Here is an 18,575-nt window from a genome sequence, read left to right as displayed (position 1 = left end):
ACTCCCAGAAGTTGCATGATTGTCAACCAAGCAAACTGAAACAAGCTCATTTTTACTCACTCTTGGAATTGGTGCAAAATGCATCAAACTGTTTATGTACACCCCATGGATGAACCCTCTGAGACCTAAAAAACTGAAAACCATGTACTGAGGTCCTCCTACCCTCAAGTGGGTCCCTTGTCAGACCAAGTTGGCTGATAATGTATCGTGGGATGTCGGTCTTGATGCCTTGGCCCTCTTTGGCATGACCCTCTGCAGCCTCCAGGAGATGGTAGAACTCTTCAGGGTCAAACTCCTACAAGTCAGAAAGTACTTATCTTTAGCAGAAAACTTTCACTAGATTGTACTAACAGATTCTTACTTTCTGTATAACCTAAAGCATTTGGTCAGACTGATTTCAATTTTCAAAGATATCTTACAACTGAAAGAAGCATCTGCATTCTGAACCACATCATAGCAGAAGTCACAAGGCTAACTGACCCAAACTGTTGTTAAGTAAGTCTTATAAACAACCTACCAGACATTCAAGGAGTCGAGCAGGCCTGGCGATGACGATGAGAATCTTCTTCACCAGCTCCTTGATAAAGGTCACCTCTGCACTCTCCGATCGCTCAGTTGACTGAATGACAATGACAGAACACATCACAAGTGGCCATCTATATGCATGCATCAATGAAAGCAATGATCAGAAGCAACTTGAAATGGAAGAATAGACAGGGGAAAAGTATTTTAAATACAAAAAGTTAGTTTTAGCTCCGAAGAATAAAGAAAGCGAAGTCTCTGGAGGCGTCACTTACCTCCTGAAAGAGTCTTTCCAGTTTATCCGTGAGCTCACAGAAGTATCTTGAGGTAATGAGGCCGAGACGGGACTTTTCCAGGCAGTCTCTGGCCAGCTCAATGATCTGATGGTGTGCGAAGCTTAGGACACCGTCAGCCAGAGGCAAGACATTCTCAGGGGAGTTGCTTTGAATGATCTCCTTGATGCGCTCCTCCATCTGAGCTGTGGCCTGTAGGGTGGAGGATACAAACCAACAATGAATTCCTTTTTAATGATACAATCACTCGACACTGAAGAAGACTGGTGAAAGTAGGTTACACTTACCTTGGGAAATCTTTCCTTGTACACATGATTCATCATGATAATCTCATGGTCACAGCATGATGGGGATCTTCCAGGACTGCCAAAGCAATTTATGAAAAACAAATAGTTTCAATATACTGTATATTTTTCAAATTTGTGATATACTACAACATTAATAAATTTGCATCCTCATACCAAAAAAAAAGCAGTCCAGTGGATTATTCTGTTTTTGAAAATGGGATGCAAAAAAGACAGATCTCAGATACATGTAAAAAGACAGCATCTAAGCTGTACCTGAGACTGCGGGAGCGTGGCCGCATAGGTGTAGCTCTCCTGCGGTCATCTCCAGAAATGCTCTCTGTGTAGAAATGCTTGGACAGGAAGTGGAGCTCGTCTGGTGTGGGCTGGAAAGGCAGCTGATGGAGCTTCTCCTGTGATGAACAGGACGACTGAAAATGAAACGAAAATACATTGAAAAAGAAAAGAAAAGAAGAGAAAATGAAATGGCAGCAAAACAAGAAAGAAAAGATGCTCACTGATGTGTTACATAACACATCATTAGGTGATAATGCACATGATGGATAAAACTAAAACACAGCGATGGGTTTTCACTGTTTTCTTGTTTGTTCATGATGGTGCAATTCTACAAATGACGTTAAGCAGAGAACTCCGTCAATACGCAGTATATAAGTATATAAGTGAGGTATCCAGAAGAAGAGTTAATCCAAAACACAAATGCCATCATTTACTCCACATCATATCATTCCACTAAGACAGAAATTTCATTTTTAGAGTCATTTACTCCTCGCTTCATAGGGTGTTATTTTTCTTTTGAAACTGACAACACCTTCTGTTTACCATTTTAAAGACTGTTATATTGTGCCCTAACCAACAATGATAGGATAAAATCCCTATTTTTCCTATATTAATTTGTATGTTTGCTTATAAGGATATTTGTGACCCTGGACCCTGATATTTGTAGCAATAGCCAGAAAAATATATATATTTTTTATTTCCAAGGATCATTAAGATATTACGTAAAGATCATGTTCCATGATGATATTTTGCAAATTTCCTACCGTAAATATATCAAAACTTAATTTTTGATATTACGCATTGCTAAGAACTTCATTTGGACAAACTTAAAGACGATTATCTCAATATTTTGATTATTTGTGCACCCTCAGATTCTAGATTTTCAAATAGTTGTATCTCTGCCAAATACTGACCTATCCTAACAAATATACATCAACGGAAAGCTTATTTATTCTGCTTTCTAAGCTTTCAGATGAAGTATAAATCTCAATAAAAAAATAAAAAAAAAAACTGACACTTTGTGGTACAGGGTCACATTTTGTCTATAGCTAATAAACTGGTAATATGGTGCCCTGATATTTAACTCACAGCCCCATTCACACTAAAATTACATAAATTTATAGTTTTCTATTTTAACACTTTAAAATTTAATTTTTTCCTGTGATTGCAAAGTTTAATTTTGAACAGCAGCCTTTATTTTAAATACTTTTTTTTTGGTAACAATGTAAAATTCTTTACTCTCACTTCTATATTAAGTATTACTTTTTAATTAATAAAAATTTCATGTTACTGACAGATGTTACTGAAGTGAAATTTCTGTAAACTGGACATGGGTTGGCTGGTTTGCCAGCATCATACCGAATGCCATTTCCTGTAAAGATGGGCAGCTGCAGCAACTGTGTCACTAAACAACAACAACAACCAGAGAGTGAGTGAGTGGGTGGGCAGTCTGGCATGGATTCAGGGACATATTTACCAGCAAACAAATCTGGCGCTGCTCAGAGGCACATGAATCAGACTGGGAGACAGTCATGGCAGCATCTGTTGCCCGTGGCAGACAGTCTCAGCCAAGTATCAATTCAGTTGTGCATGTGAGCGCAAGGACACAGACACAAACCAAAAGCTTCAAAGCAGAAACAGCAATGAAGCTTGCAATGTCAACAACACAAAAAAAGTAATGTTGGTGGCATACATTGTATACAACAAATTGTATACAATTTTAGTTGAGAGGTGGAGATGCCTCTGTTCCAAAACCTAGTGAGCTACTTACCTAAATAGCATTTTAAGCCATCACAGATGTGCTGCTGACAGAAAGGTGACATTATGCTGCCTTTATTTGTCAAAAGTAGAATCACATTTGCGGAAAAGACTATCTCAGTATGCACTGCCAAGATAACAGATGAGTCAGTAGAAATGTTGATTATAAATAAATTCCATTTAGTACTTAATGTACTGTTGTACCTATTTTTTAAAACTAACACCATGTCCTAACTACACATGATGCCGCAACATAAGATAAAAGGTATCTTTTTCATGTTAACTGGAGTTCTTTGTCCTAACTAGCCACAAAGTTCTATTTTAGAAATGGCTTCTATTTCTGCAACGTCGCAGCTGGAACAAAACATACAAACTATGACAATAATAATCTCAGGTACCGATTATATGCTTTATTGAATGTTAAAAGTGTTTAATGTGAGTTTGAATATCATATTGCATGACATTTATAGCCACACTGAAATCAATAGTTGATAATTTACCTCAGATCTTGAAAATAAATGTTAATAAAACATACACGTTAAAACTGTGAACTCGATGCGAACCAACAAGTGTTTTCCATGACAACGATGGTATCAGTCACTCAGTATGTAGTTTTAATAATGTTAAAAAGATTTAATATTTTTGAATTACATAATAAACTGGGAGAGCCTTTAAATGGATGTGATATTTCAGTGAGTCTGTCACGTCGTGCTTTCATGCGTCACATTTGGTGTGGACAGCCAAACTGCTTATCCATGGAATCTTGTCGCGTTGTGTGTAGTTAGGACAGGGTGTAATACTTTTAAATATATTTATGCCTTATATGAGTGGCTCTCAACCGGGGGCCTCAGCAAACTCTAAGGAGGGCTCAAGATGACTTAAACTTGACTTAAAACTCATAAGTGTCAATTTTTCAAAATTGAGATTTATACATCATCTAAAATCAGAACAATATTTGGCCAAGATACAACTATTTGAAAATCTGGAATCTGGAAGAAAAAAAAATACTGAGAAAATTAACTTTAAAGTTGTACAAATGAAGTTCTTAGAAATGGAAATTAGTAATCAAAAATTAAGTTTTGAAATATTTACGATAGGAAATTTACAAAATATCTTCATGGAACATGATCTTTACTTAATATCCTAATGATTTTTGTCATTAAACAAATCTATACCCAAATATATACCCATGCTACTTAAGACTGGTTTTGTGGTCCACACATTTAAAATAAGACAAAGCAAGCATTAATATAAACTAAAACTACCAAAATTAAAATATTTCTTATTTTATTTCACCTCCATTTAAATATATATATATTTCATTGAAGAACCAGGTTTCCCACTGCTTTGGTAAACTTACACAAGACCTAATTTTTTAAGTTTGTTCTAGACCTGGAAAAGTCATGCAAACTATGAAATGCTTAAAATGCAAAGGAAAAATCCTTATCCTTAATTCTTATCTATTAAATCACAAACGATTGGAAAAGTCATGTAAATTTATTGGTTAAAAGTTCTGGAATCCTGAATGTAATGTAATGTCATTTAATTTAATTTAAAATGGGGGTAGGGGGGTTGTAGACAATAGGGGGTCTTGGAGTAAAAAGACTGTCATAAGGCTAAAAAGTGTATCACTTCACATATAGGATTCTTTTTCAGTTATAAGCCTTTATAGACAGCAGACAGCAGGATAGCTCAATAGATTTTGGAACAGGGCCTGTCTTTACAGTTCAATGCTAATTTAGGTTTACTCAAAGGAGGCATTCATGCTGACAGTGATTTATTTGCCTATTGCCACCAAATTGTGTTTGACGTTGGTTGCTGGTAGGCATATATTGGAATTTTGTTTAACTTTGCCACAACGCCAAAAGTGGACGTTGCTTAAATCCCAATGAAAACGAATGTCATTTAGTCCTTCAAACTTGATATTAATTTTGTTCCTTCAAATCTCTGCCAGTGAATGCACGCTTAGTTCTACCACTTCAAAAACATGTGGTACTTACAGAGACGGTGGAACTGGGAGTGTTTGTTCCATAGCCAGAGGAGGGAAGGGATGCCAAGGACCATCGTCGCCCATCAGTTCTACAAACACAGACATCCCTCAGTACATTTCCCCTCAAATAATTACAGGTACTGTGTAGAATCATCATCAGTAAATGGCATACACTAGATTGCATTGCATTGGATCCAAGACATGAGAGGCGAGTGGTACACTAGATAAAAGGAAAATGCTGAGTGAGTCATTTATTTTCAAAGTAGAGCAGATGAAAGACAGCGGCAGTGTAATCCATGAGCCGGGGCTGCTATCTTTTCGAGCAGTGCTCTGTGAGCAATTTCCTATGGGTCTCCTCGCTGATTGAATGATCTGATGATAATCACAGGAAGACAAACGCCACAAACACTGGGAGGAGTGTTATATGGGCTGAGTAAATACAGAAAATGCCTAAAAATGGTTGTGCAGCCACTTGATGTCATTATCCACAGACAGTGAACACTTCAATGTACATGGGAAGGTGCGTGATGCACTATGGTTGATTTCTGGCACAAATGTAGAAGAAAAGAGTGAATCTCATGAAAACATGTCCAGGTCAGTTTTAGTTTTAGGGACATTAACATTTTTAAGATTTTTTCATTGTGACATTTCTTTCAAGATAATTCAAAGACAGTTCCACCAAATTCTCATTTGCCATAATGCTTCATAATTATTACACTCTTAAAAATAAAGGTTCTTTATTGGCATTGATGGTTCCATGAAGAACATCTATAGAACCTTTCAAATGCAGAAAGGGTTCTTTATAGTTGAAAAAGTTTCTTAAGATTTTTAAAATGTTCTTCAAAATGTTTTTCAAGAACTATTCACTGAAAGGTTCTTTGGGAAACCAGAAATGGTTTTTCTATGGTATCACTACAAAAACACACTTGTGGAACCTTTATTTTTAAGAGTGTACTATAAAAACAGAAGTTAATAAAAAAAAATTGCTTAATTATAGTAATTGAATAATTTTAAAAAGCAAAAAAAAAAAAATGAAATAAATGCTTTCATAATGTATTTCATTTGTTTGTTTGTTTTCTTATCGTCATAAAAAAATAACATAACAATGGAAAAATCTTTTATGGTCTAAATGAAAATGGTCTAATTCTCTAAAAGATGTAATTCTTTTGTAATTGGTGAAATATGACCTGAAATTGTTAAAGACAGGTATCATGAGATTCGTTCAATAAGTTTCATTTGAATTACCTGTCTGCTCTTAGTCCATGACTAGAGGATTATAAATAGTAAAACAAAAAACAAAAACAAATAAATAAATAAATAAAATAATAATATTAATAATAATTAAAGTAAAAAAAAAAAAAAAAAAAACAAGTATACGAATTTCTAAAAAAAAAAAGACTCATTTTTCACCCCATTCTGTCTGATCGAAACAGAGTTTGATGTGACAGGTTAAATCTGAACTTCTGAACCACGGGTTTAAATTTGTTCTCAGCTAAAACTGTACAAAGCCTGTCAGCTCCTGAGTTTTTCAAAAGCAGCAACCAAGAGCTTTCATCAGCTACATGCTCCTCACTTCAAAGAACATCGTTTACTTGAACATGGTACTGATGTCCTGATATTCCTGACAGATCTGGACCACTATTCTAATAATACAGATATTTATCTTTTAAATTATGCATTTGGAGTGCTATAGGTAGTTTACACACGGTGTTCATCTTTCCACATTTTAATTTTCTTAATTTTCTTTAATTTACTTACACCACAATGCTAGGGTGTTTGCTTGCCTTCCCAAGTCAAAAAAGCCCAGCCTAAGTCTTTACAATACCACTTGGATCACACCTTCAATGTAAATATTAGATTTTTTTCTTTCTTTTTTGCTCATACTCCAAGTAAAAACTTGGTCGCTTAGAAATATAGAAAACATCTCTTCAGAAGTGTGCCATTGGTATAGATGTCCATGTCCGTGTCATTACCTGCGTGTGAAGGAGAAATGAGCTGAAGCACTAGGGGAGAAGTTTCTAGGGCTGTCTTGTGGACTGGTGCCTGAAAAATAAATAAAGTAACCATCAATAATACAAAAATCAACAAAATAACCAAAAATAACCATCTTTCTTTTTGAAAGGATAGGGAATACTTTCAGTTTCGGTTTGGCCCACAAAACTATTACATTGCTTCAAATGCTTTGGATTATAATTAACTCATATGGACAGTTTTATAGCATTTTATGATGCCTTTGTCCTTTTTGGCAAACAACATAGGAGTGAGTTAAACCAGCAAGGCCCATACGCCATTGTTACCATATGTGCCCTCTTATTAGCTGAACCCCACTGTTTCTGGGGATTGCTTCTGGCAATATGGCCACAACTGAAAGTCTGGGAGATCCCAAATCGTGGCCATTACACCCAGTGCCCCACTTCCACCAACAGAAAAACAGCTTTCTGCCCTGCAATAATTACAGATAATTAACTTGATTGAACAGGGGAAAGAGTTAATCATTAATTAAAAGACATGTCTATGGCCCCACCGGTGTTGATAAAGAGAGGCCCCTGAGCTATGCTGATGGTGGCTGCTCATTAGTGGTGACTCATTTACTGATATTCACACACAACTGATAAACAGAGTCAGATGAATTAAAATGAATGCAAATAAGAAACTAATAATGATGTGAAATTTGCATGTTATCAACTGATATGAGGTTTTCAATAGCTGATGCCAATATTTACAGAGTAGCAGATGGCTGATACAGTGCTATGAATACAATATATCGTCTGATGGAGAGCTTGTGTGGTCGAAACCTCACTTTTGTTAGAGTCTGCTAATACATTTCTGTTTTGGACACCTTTATGTGCCATTTTCAGATTTTTTTTTTTTTTGTCTGAGCACACACCAATGATGTGCGAGTTCTTATTTTGTGTTAACATATAAAATATAATTCATAATACATACAGTATTTTAATAGAATACAAATGTACACTGCTGCTCAAAACTTTGGGGATCAGTAAGATTTCTAATGTTTTTTTTTTAAGTCTCTTATGCTCATCAAAGTTCCATTTATTTGTTTAAAAATACAGAAAAAGTAATATTAAGAAATATTATTGCATATTTTCAAAATAATTTTTTTTTATTTTAATATACTTTATAAATATAATTTATTTCTGTGATGTAAAGCTGAATTTTCATCAGCTATTACTCCAGTCTTCAGTGTCACGTGATCCTTCAGAAATCATTCTAATGCACTGATTTATTGCTTTTATTATCAATGGTTTTTTAAACAGTTGTGCTGCTTTAAATGTTTGAATCCTGTGATACTTTTTTAGGATTCTTTGATGAATAAAGCATTTAAAAGAACAGCATTTATTTAAAATATAAATCCTTTCTAACAATATAAGTCTTTACTATCACTTTTTATCAATTTAACACATCCTTGCTGAAAACAAGTATTAATTTCTTTCAAACTAATTACTGGCCCAAAACTTTGAAAGGTAGTATATATTGTTAGGAAAGATTTCTATTTTAAATAAATGCTGTTCTTTTTAACATTTTATTCATCAAAGAATCCTGAAAAAAGTATCACAGGTTCAAAAAAATTATTAAGCAGCACAACTGTTTCCAATATTGATAATTCAGCATATTAGCATGATTTCTGAAGGATCATGTGACACTGAAGACTGGAATAATGATGCTGAAAATTCAGCTTTGCATCACAGGAATTAATTGTATTTTAAAGTATAATGAAATAGAAAACCACTATTTTAAATTGCAATAATATTTCACAATATTACTTATTTTCTGTATTTTTAATCAAATAAACACAGCCTTGATGAGTAGACAAAAAAAAACATTAAAAATCTTACTGATCACAAACTTTTGAGCGGCAGTATATGTTTTTTTTACTTCTATACAGCAAGGATGCATTAAAAAAACAGTTCTTCTAAATTGTAATTGTAGTAATAATTCAAGATATGACTGTTTTACTATATTTTTGATCTAATGCATTTTTGATCTAATGCAGCCTTGTTGAATAGACTTTATGCAAAAAAGTCCAGATCCCTAAATTAAGATCAGAAACAAAACAGTGTATTATACTTTATACTTTCATAATTCATGATTCTATATGAGTCTATAAATGCTATGCAAAAAGCTATCTGAGAGTTTAAGCTGTTATGAGCCAGCTGCCTCATTTCATGACTGTAAAACTAAAGTGACGTTTAATCACATTAATACACTGTAATTAAATGAACAGGAATGCTGAATGTTCTTTAAAGGTTTCTAGTACAGGGGCAGTGTGTGCCTAGTCTGCAGAACGAGAGAGATAAAGACCAAGTGCACAGCTCATGAATCAGACACTAGAGCACTGCTCAAACACATTTTTTTTTTCTGCATCGCTTTATCAAGTTTTGTGGGTCTGGCCGTCTTACTTGCTCTCTGTGACACAGGCCCTAACAATGTGTGAAGCAACAAAGTTGAATATCTGAAGCTTAATATAAAGCTATATATATATATATTATTTTTTTTTTTTTACACAGCATAAACAATAATCCAAGTGTCACTTGGACACACACTACACACCTGCAAATATGCAAACAGAGAAACATAATGAACCAGTTACCTGTGTGTGATGATAGAGGTGAGTGTGGTCGAGGAAGGGCTGATGACTGTCCACTCCCTATTAGACTTTTTCTGTTGCTCGTTCTGCAGCTAGAAAAACAAACCAAAGCATTGTGTTTTGTGAACAGGCCACTGCAATAATACCTTTGTGTTACAGAAAAATGACAACAGCTTTAAGACAGGTGAGTCATTTTAACACTAGTCTCAGCCTCAGACGTCACGCCCACGGAACGTTGGCTAAACGTCTGATGCATATGGTACGCTTAACTGGAAACACATCAGGAATGTTGAAGTCGTCATCTGATTAGTTGAATTTGACCGGATTGCCGGGAGACGCGAGTGTCGCGTTTATTTTCGGTCCGCCGGGAAACAGCGCGCAGACTGATTTACTCTGCGTTTTGCTAAAATGTGCTTATGCAGACGCCATTGTTGTTATACACATTTGCAACGTTCGAGAACAAATTACTGACTTACCGCTTGTTCTCCCTGTTCTTCGTTATCTTTCAATGCTGGTTATTTCAATGACTGACTTGCTGCATGCCAGTCTGTTGTTGTGGGGGCATTTCCACGCACAGAAACGTGACGCTGAATGAAACGAACTGTGATTGGTTGTTTGACATGTCGATCAAACGGGCTTATGGGCGGGCCTTGGCCAATGAAAGCTGCCATGAATTCCAGACCTTCAGCCGTCTGAAGATCTGGCTACGCGAGACTATTTTAACACATAGTCACACTAGAACAAAAAAGAACTATTTGAGAGGCAACAATACTTAAATTGTGCATCTGTCATGGTTCACATAAAATATCACCCGATTTGAAAGTATCATTAACTGATTTTATATTAGTTTGATACTGCATAGGTAAAAAGCAAATATAATTTACGCTAACATTTGTCTGTGAATGTGCCAAGAAAAACAATAATAAATAAATTAAACTCCTACACGATCTTAGTCAATTATTTGACATTTCACATCCACAAAACAGCCTTATATCTAAACAGGAAAAAAATTGCTTAAAAACAGAGTGTTTTATTTACAGAGTGTTACAAATTTACAGAGTAATTACCAACCGCACCATATGTACAATATGTGATGCTTTAGACACACACAAACAAAATACAACTGGCAAGAAAATACACATAAATATACACGTATAACTATTTGATTCTACTTTAAGGGGAGACACTGCAGGCAAAAAAGCTGTTTTTTTTTTTTTCATGCACCTATCAAAATTTTGGGCTTTTTGGTTTTTCATAAAGTGTTTTTCAGACTAATGTAAAGAAAACATCCAAAAAACACTGTTAAGTGTTTCTTTTATAGCACTTTATCTGTTTGTGTCAATAGATTTCAATTACAATGCATTTTTTAAAAAGCTGTCATGAGATTTTTCTTCTACACTGAGCCATAAATCTCCACTTCAGTAACACTTACACACACCAAACCTTACATTTTTATTCCTGTCTATATACTTACAGGGGGATTTGTTTATATATAATTTGTCTTGATTTTATTAACATTTTATTCCCTAAAAAATGGTAAAGAATATATTCTTGTCCTGTCTGTTCTTTTTTCTGAATTATCGCGTGACGAAATGAGATACCCTCTCTAAAATTCCCTCTGTAAAAACTTTTGACTCTAATATGTCAAAAAAATTAAACATGATTTTTGAAACTGACTTCATCCAGTGTTCAGATTTTTGTACTTGAAATGTATGCAAATTAGCGCATATTTTTTTTTACCTTATTCACCTGCAGTGTCTAGTATACACAAATATTTTAAAGAAGGTGCAAAGATTATGTTTGACAAGAAAATACAGTTTTAGTCTATTTAATTTTAGACGGTGCAACTGCTCACTTTAAGGACTGCAACAGAACATATTGCTATTCCTAAGCTATTTACACAGAACTTGTTTTTGCGTTGAAAAAAAATTAGGTGAGGGCAGTGGAATGGGGGGAAAAAACACAAGGTCATGAAATTTGAGTTAAACTTCATTTAACTCAAGCATTGGGGTTTTAGAATGGTGTTTTAATGCACAAGATGCTGCAAAAGACACAAGATGTAGTCTGCCAAATGCATGTTTACATAGAAAAACAATAGAACAGCAGTGCAGTGAAATGCAAAAACTTATAAATATCTTACTATATGTTTGATATTTCATTTTTGCAGGATGGTGACAGGCTGAAATGTGCTGTTATTTTTGTGTTGTGCTGTTTGCTTGTACAAAACTGTTAATAATAGCCTACTACTGGTGTTATACTTTCTGTATTTTGAATTGTCTTGATTTTTTTTTACTTGTAAAACTATATTTGTTTTTGTATTTGTATTTTTAAAATATTTGCTCCATATCATGTAATATTGGCCATATTTGATGTACCTTTTTTTGCAAAGAAATTTAACAAGTCATTTGTTTTACATTTACACCGTGCACTTGGAATAGAACCTGATTTTTAATAAAAAGAATGTTACTTGAATCATGTATTTTAAGTTGACTAGTTAAAAATGTGAAATTTAAATCTTTTTGGAAACATTCCAATAAATAAATAAATAAGTAAAAATTGAGATGTAATTTTTCGCCATATCGCCCAGTCCTTAGTAATAGTTATGCATTAGCAGCACAATAATGGAGGACAGGGTGAAATCCTAGAGGGGAATTGAACATGTGACTGTGGCCTCTTCTCTAGCCATTGATCCCAAAGCTGGTGTCTGAATGGCAGTCGGGCAGACATCACAGATGACATTGCAAAGCCCTTGTGATCATCACCTCAGCAAAGAGACTGTGAAGAGCAGCTGCCAGTGAATCTATTACATTCATGGAGGTGTTAAAGGAATAGTTCACCCAAAAATTATAATTCTATCATCATCTACTCATTTTTTTTTTTTTTTTGAGGAGCCCAAAAAAATATTTAACAGAATGCCTGGGCTGTTCTTTAAAATGGAATACGTTTTGTGTGAACCATGACCGTCTCTTTGATCCTTAATTTTTCCTTTTCCTCTTGAAAACATGAATAATTTATTAAGGAAAAGAGTTAGACAGTCACCATATTAGCTAAAAATGTGTATGATTTTATTAAAACAACAAACACTTCCAAGCTTTTAGTGAACTAGGATGAACTAGGCAACAATCTTAAGTACTTAAGTAAGTGAGACCTTTACTACCACCAGTAGAGAAGAATATGATTCATAAAACATCTAGAAACATAACTACAAACCACTGAGTAATGTGACATTAGTCTACATATGCAAGAAAACAATTTATGTAATTTTGCTGAATGTAGATGCAGGTGGATAACTCTAAAAGGGGGAAACATAAATCAAATTTAAGGAAAAGGACAATGAATCAAATAATCATTATTAAGCACTTTAAAGGAGTCATGTCCTACATTTGTGTACCATTCCTGTTTAATATTTTCCCTTGAAGCCAACTTATGTTAGTGAAGGTTTCTTGCAATAAATACAGATGCAAATTTATATAACATTACCATTTTCCACCTTCAATCTAACCCCTGGATTTCAGAAATGTAAAGACTCGTAACTTTGAATATGCAAAACTGAACAGCCATATAATAGCGAGCTCATGGTTATGATGTTAAAATGCCGTAACAAACAATTTTTGCAGTAAACTGTGTTTTAAATTGGTTACAGAGTTAAGATAATTAGAAAGTTAACAGAATAACAGATACCATAATACATCAAACCTGTCAAAAAAAGTCCTGTCATGATATGACCCCTTTAAATATGTAGCATGATTCAGAATAATATCTGGTTCATGAGCGCTCGGATAAAGAGGATCAGATTTTGCTATTTATACAGCTGCTACACACAGGCAGATTAGAAACGGACAGTACTCAGCTCCACACTTCTTGCTGTATAGCTATGATGAAAATGCAATCGCTCTCTATGCTACATCTGACAGAAACCCACGCAGAAATGACTGTAAGCAATGCAAGAACTGAATCAAGTATCAGTCACTGTTTTGCCACTTGACAGCAGACATTTTACTTTCGTCACTGACTAATAATTCAGGCATTTACAGACACTTCACAAAGGCTAATTCTCCTTAATGGGCTTGTTCTCAATGGGTCCTTTGTTTGATTTACAAAGAGACTTAAATCCATCATTGTTCTTTGCATATAAATACAGTATTCATTGGATAAATGCTAATTATTTGATGTTCAGTTTATCAAGCATCAACAAAACATCCAGTAGCTTCACTTTTAAACACTGCCTACAAGTACAATCTACAGTATAAAACATCTGTGCCATTCAATACAGAAATTAAACAAAAGGAAGCTCTGATTACTAAATTACTTTACAAGTGGCACTTATCTAACTCATGTTAACACATGATTTTATTCATGGCCAACATTTCAGAAGACTGCAGAGATTAGGGCCATTACTGTCAGATACAGAAAAAAAACCCTGGGCTCTAAAAACATGATTGAAAGCAAAAACTTTAGATGTGAGAGCCAAAATCAAGGTCAGTACTATAAATTTACAAAGATCTCTTTGATGGATGGACACATTTAGTCATGTAGCATATACACAACATAAAGTTTAGTTATTATAGTACTTTACTATAGGAACACACCACTTTGCTATTGGTGTAATAGCCATAATCACAGTTACTATAGATAAAGACATTACTCATTAATGAAACCTCTGCCCAGTACAAACCAATAAACATAGAACTATGAAGAAAGTACAATCCTATTTTCTTTGCATGTTCTCCACAACTAATTCATCTCAAACATAAATGACAGATTCAGTCAACTCAGCCCGAGGATATTAATTGGATCATCAATGGTAAAATAGGTCATTCCCAGGATTAAAAAGTGTGCAAGATGGAAATGCACAAGCAGAAACGCACATGACTGTTTGATAGCAGAGATATCTATGGCTGGTTGGCCTTTTGGTAAAGGTTTGGTCTTGTCACATGAGAGGTGAAAAGGATACAGCGCAACTTCAGCATTTCCTGCAAGAGCAGTGTATCCGACTGTATCCATCAAATAACATTGAGGTGGCCAGCTCTCCTCAAAAAGATTTACAGAACAATCCGTTTTCCTCATATTCAACATGCATATTTAGGCAAATGCTTGGTAATTACGCACGTATGTAAACATCTTTTGTGCCCGTTGCATGGACTGAACAATAACGCCCTGATTACAATCAAGAGGTACTCCAGTTCAACGTTCACAACGGAAATCTAACACAATAGAAAACACAGCACCTGCATTACCATATTATTCTTGTCTAACCTCAACTGACTTAATTCTTGATAAATGTCTACCACCTAAAAGCCCAACACAAGTCGTGACAAGCAATCAACTTGATTACCTTTTGGAGCGCCGCAATCTTGCTCCACTGATAAAGTGAGGCATAGAAAAGTTGGAGAGTAGAGTCCATAAGCTGGAATCAGACATTGTCCCAAAGTCATGTCCCCAAAGTGCTCTGAGCTGCCTTGGAAAAGAGAGTGAAGAGAAATGCCTGGCTTCCAAGAGAAGTAGGCACCCAACGCAAGAGTCCTGGGAAGTCCTCTCAGCGCAATGCTCTGGCTCTACAGAGGTTCGTCCATGCACATCTGCTGCTCGCTGCAGCATACACAGGCTGTCAAGGGGGACAGTGTGTCCTTTGAAGTGTCCTAAATCGAATAGTGTGAAAGCTCCACTTAGCTGTTTTCCTATTCAGGTCATATTCGCTCCTGCTTGAATGCTGGGTGCCTCTGGGACAGAGGGACAGGACCGCTTCCAGAAGGATGACTTTTTGTTTTGATGTGAAAGTCGCACGGCTTTGCCGCTATCCTGTAGACTCATTGAGACTCAAGCGCTTCATATCATGTAACAGGCACCTACCGTACCACATCCTGAGGCAGGGAGGGGAGAGGAAAGGAAGGGAGGGGGGCGTGAGTCAGAGCAGCAATGCATCATCAGCAGACGACGCAGTGAATGCAATCACGGCTCTCCCCGTCTGGCCCCGCTCCAGAACCCATCGCAGCATTTGAAATGGAAATGCACAGCTTTTCAACCGTAACCATGTGCAAGTCCTGCACTCTGTAGCCAAGCCTCTTCACCCCACTCCTTTTTTTTTTCCCTTCACTGGACCTGCCATATGAAGCAAACCACCCTCTCTCTTCCACTTCAGCACCTTTGATCTCCTCCTGTTCTGTTCTTCAATCTGCTCTTTTGGCAGACAGGGACATGGAGAGGACCAACCTCCCTGACACATGACAGATGCAGTCGGAGGGGTGGAATGGGGCCACTCGCCCTCAACAATTAACCGTTGAATGCAGAAGGGCTGCTAGCCACTAAGGTGTGAGGCAAAGGACCTCACTTTGAGGAAACAAGTTGGGACAAGCCTAAGAGAGCATATGACTAAACCAGGCACCCAGACAACTTATCAAACCTTCAAAGATTTCTTCAGATATTGACATAATCATAAGTAACCTGGTCACGCATTAAGTGAGCAAAGTCTAGCTCAATCAATCATCTTACAACTTTAGTCTCATGACTTCTTATCTCTTCCTGCAAGGCCAGTGACGAATATAAACTAAAACCTGGGAACAATCCAAGCCCAGTCTCTTCTGTGTCAGCCTGTGCTCTATATCTGTATGCACTGTTTTTGGTGCTCTAATTTGGAGAGGATGAACCAAAAACAATAGCAGTGGTCTGATTCAACAAACTGCAAGGCATCTTTCTTAGTAAGTTTAGAATAAAGCCCAGCTTATACATTCTTTTTTTGCATTCGGTTTTGGCTTGCAGAAAATTTGTGACATCTGCACAGTCTGCTGATATCTGTGAGCACTGTATGTGTGATGCCTGATTAGTGTGTAGTAAAAGTGATTTAAAAAAGATTTATTTGAAAAGAAAGATCCACTAGGTCCATCTGCACTGATGCTTTGAAAGGCTTGCTCACCCAACTGCATATTAGGGAAAACTATTGTAAGGTAACAACATTTAAATAATAACCTACTGATACAACAGCATTTCATCAGATTTTTTTTGCATTTTCACAATTCATGGGGTAACAAAGCTGATAGAACCATACTCACATTGGTAATTCGAAGCATAATTAATTTTTACAAAATACTCGAGGGGTGGAGGATGTGTACACCTTCGTAAATGACACCTGTTCTCCATGTTTTCCAAATTTTCGGTAGCTCCATATGAGCCAGTCTCTCATCAAGAAATAGATTATGCACTCTTAAGACTTTTCATATTATTTTCATTGTATGACTGTTCTGTACTGTAGTCATGACCTCCTTATCATCTAAACAGTTTCACAACTATTGTGTGTAAACACCAACTAATCAAACTAGTTCAAACAGCTTAATGACCCATTTCATCAGCAAGCCCAAAAAACTTGATGCAAAACAAAGGCAGACTGACTGTGCCATTCACATTTCTTTAAAGGTGCCATAGAATGCATTGATATAATATTTTAAATTGCTCTCTGATATCTACATAAAAGGTATGTGGCTTAGGTAAGGGCAAAAATTCTCCAAAAATGTTTTTTTTCGAGTTCATTTACAACCCTAGGATTTGTCCCTAGAATGAAATGTTCTGTTATTACCTTATTTGGAAGGGTCATGAATAATAATGTAGAGCTCTTCTCTGATTGGCTGTTTCATAGTCCGGCTCATATATATATATATATATATATATATATATATATATATGCATACTTTTGAATGCACAATCACATTTTACTTTCACGTTAGAGTTTTGTGATCGCAAATGCTCTGTGTATACTACAGCGGCAGTACTTACAACACATTTTACAAGATCAGATACTTGTCAACGGTGATCAGGATCGCCATCGTCCTCAGTCATCTCTCCTTACTGTTTATGTGGTAAGAGAAATCTTATGTACTGTAATGTAACAGGCTACCTCTAGCAAACTGCTAACCATGTCCGTTTAGTGGCTCGCGTTATTTGTTTTCCGTGCCTTTCTAAATAAAGACACCAACCCATCCCTGCATTTCACATCCCCTGCACAACCTGGAACATAACATTTATTTCCGTGATCTGCCAATTACGGTATTGTCCTAGGTTTTTGGTCTGCACTTCTGCAGCACTTCTGATGATTCGGCTACGCAAAGGTGGGGGCGTAACTATTACTGATCCCGACAATGACGTCATAGTCAGTGCAATGTTGGGATTGGCCTCTTTTTGAGGCTCACGGTATGTCATTTCCATGTATAGAACTGTTCTTATTCAACTATGCCAAGGTAAATAAGTTTTCCATTCTAAGTTTTCCACCTTTAAATGTAAAATTTAAAGAACAGGCCATGAAGCATACAGCAACATATAGCAATGTTTAAAACAAAAGGAAGCAAAGCTGTGAAACAAAAGGATGCTTCAACAAAATCAACAAGTCAAATCTGCTTCCAAAGAATGAGTGAAGATTCAAGCAATTAATAGTCCTCTTTACACCTGGTTTTAAAACCTGTCCTGAGTGATCCGATTACAAAAGGGTGAGCTGAGACACGTTGCTGTTAACAGGTAGCAACATGCATCTCAAACAAGTCTCATGTGACCATTTGTGATCAGATTTCAAAGGAAGGGTTCTCTGATTTTGTGACTCTGTCAGTTACACAGCAGTTACACAAAAATCAACATACTATTGCTAGTTATATATTATATTATATTATATTATAAATTAGCCTTTTTCTAAAGTTTTTTTTTTTTTCAAGTCACATACATTTTGTGTAAACTCCTGATGAAGTTTATTCTAACATATAAAACTGCAATCTTTCCCAACTGGTTAATTCATTGTGCAAGCCTAAAAAATGATACTATTTGAAAAGGAAAATATGCTTCCTTTGTCT

General features: G+C 35.9%; 1 protein-coding gene across 1 annotated transcript in view; it reads right to left on the bottom strand.

The window, feature by feature from the left end:
* mast4 (microtubule associated serine/threonine kinase family member 4) overlaps positions 1-18,575 on the bottom strand; it is a 180,977-nt gene that overhangs the window by 55,451 nt on the left and 106,951 nt on the right. Inside the window, exons 5-12 of the mRNA XM_073839533.1 lie at positions 9,754-9,842; positions 7,118-7,187; positions 5,155-5,233; positions 1,376-1,530; positions 1,103-1,178; positions 798-1,007; positions 518-619; positions 163-295 (exon numbers count right to left, since the gene is read on the bottom strand). Of these exons, the coding sequence (XP_073695634.1) occupies positions 163-295; positions 518-619; positions 798-1,007; positions 1,103-1,178; positions 1,376-1,530; positions 5,155-5,233; positions 7,118-7,187; positions 9,754-9,842 (914 nt within the window). The remainder of the gene's footprint in view (positions 1-162; positions 296-517; positions 620-797; positions 1,008-1,102; positions 1,179-1,375; positions 1,531-5,154; positions 5,234-7,117; positions 7,188-9,753; positions 9,843-18,575) is intronic.

Source organism: Garra rufa, chromosome 5 (genome assembly GCF_049309525.1).
Source record: "Garra rufa chromosome 5, GarRuf1.0, whole genome shotgun sequence".
In the NCBI taxonomy this organism is placed as follows: Eukaryota; Metazoa; Chordata; class Actinopteri; order Cypriniformes; family Cyprinidae; genus Garra; species Garra rufa.
This window is presented reverse-complemented; position numbering and strand designations above follow the sequence as displayed.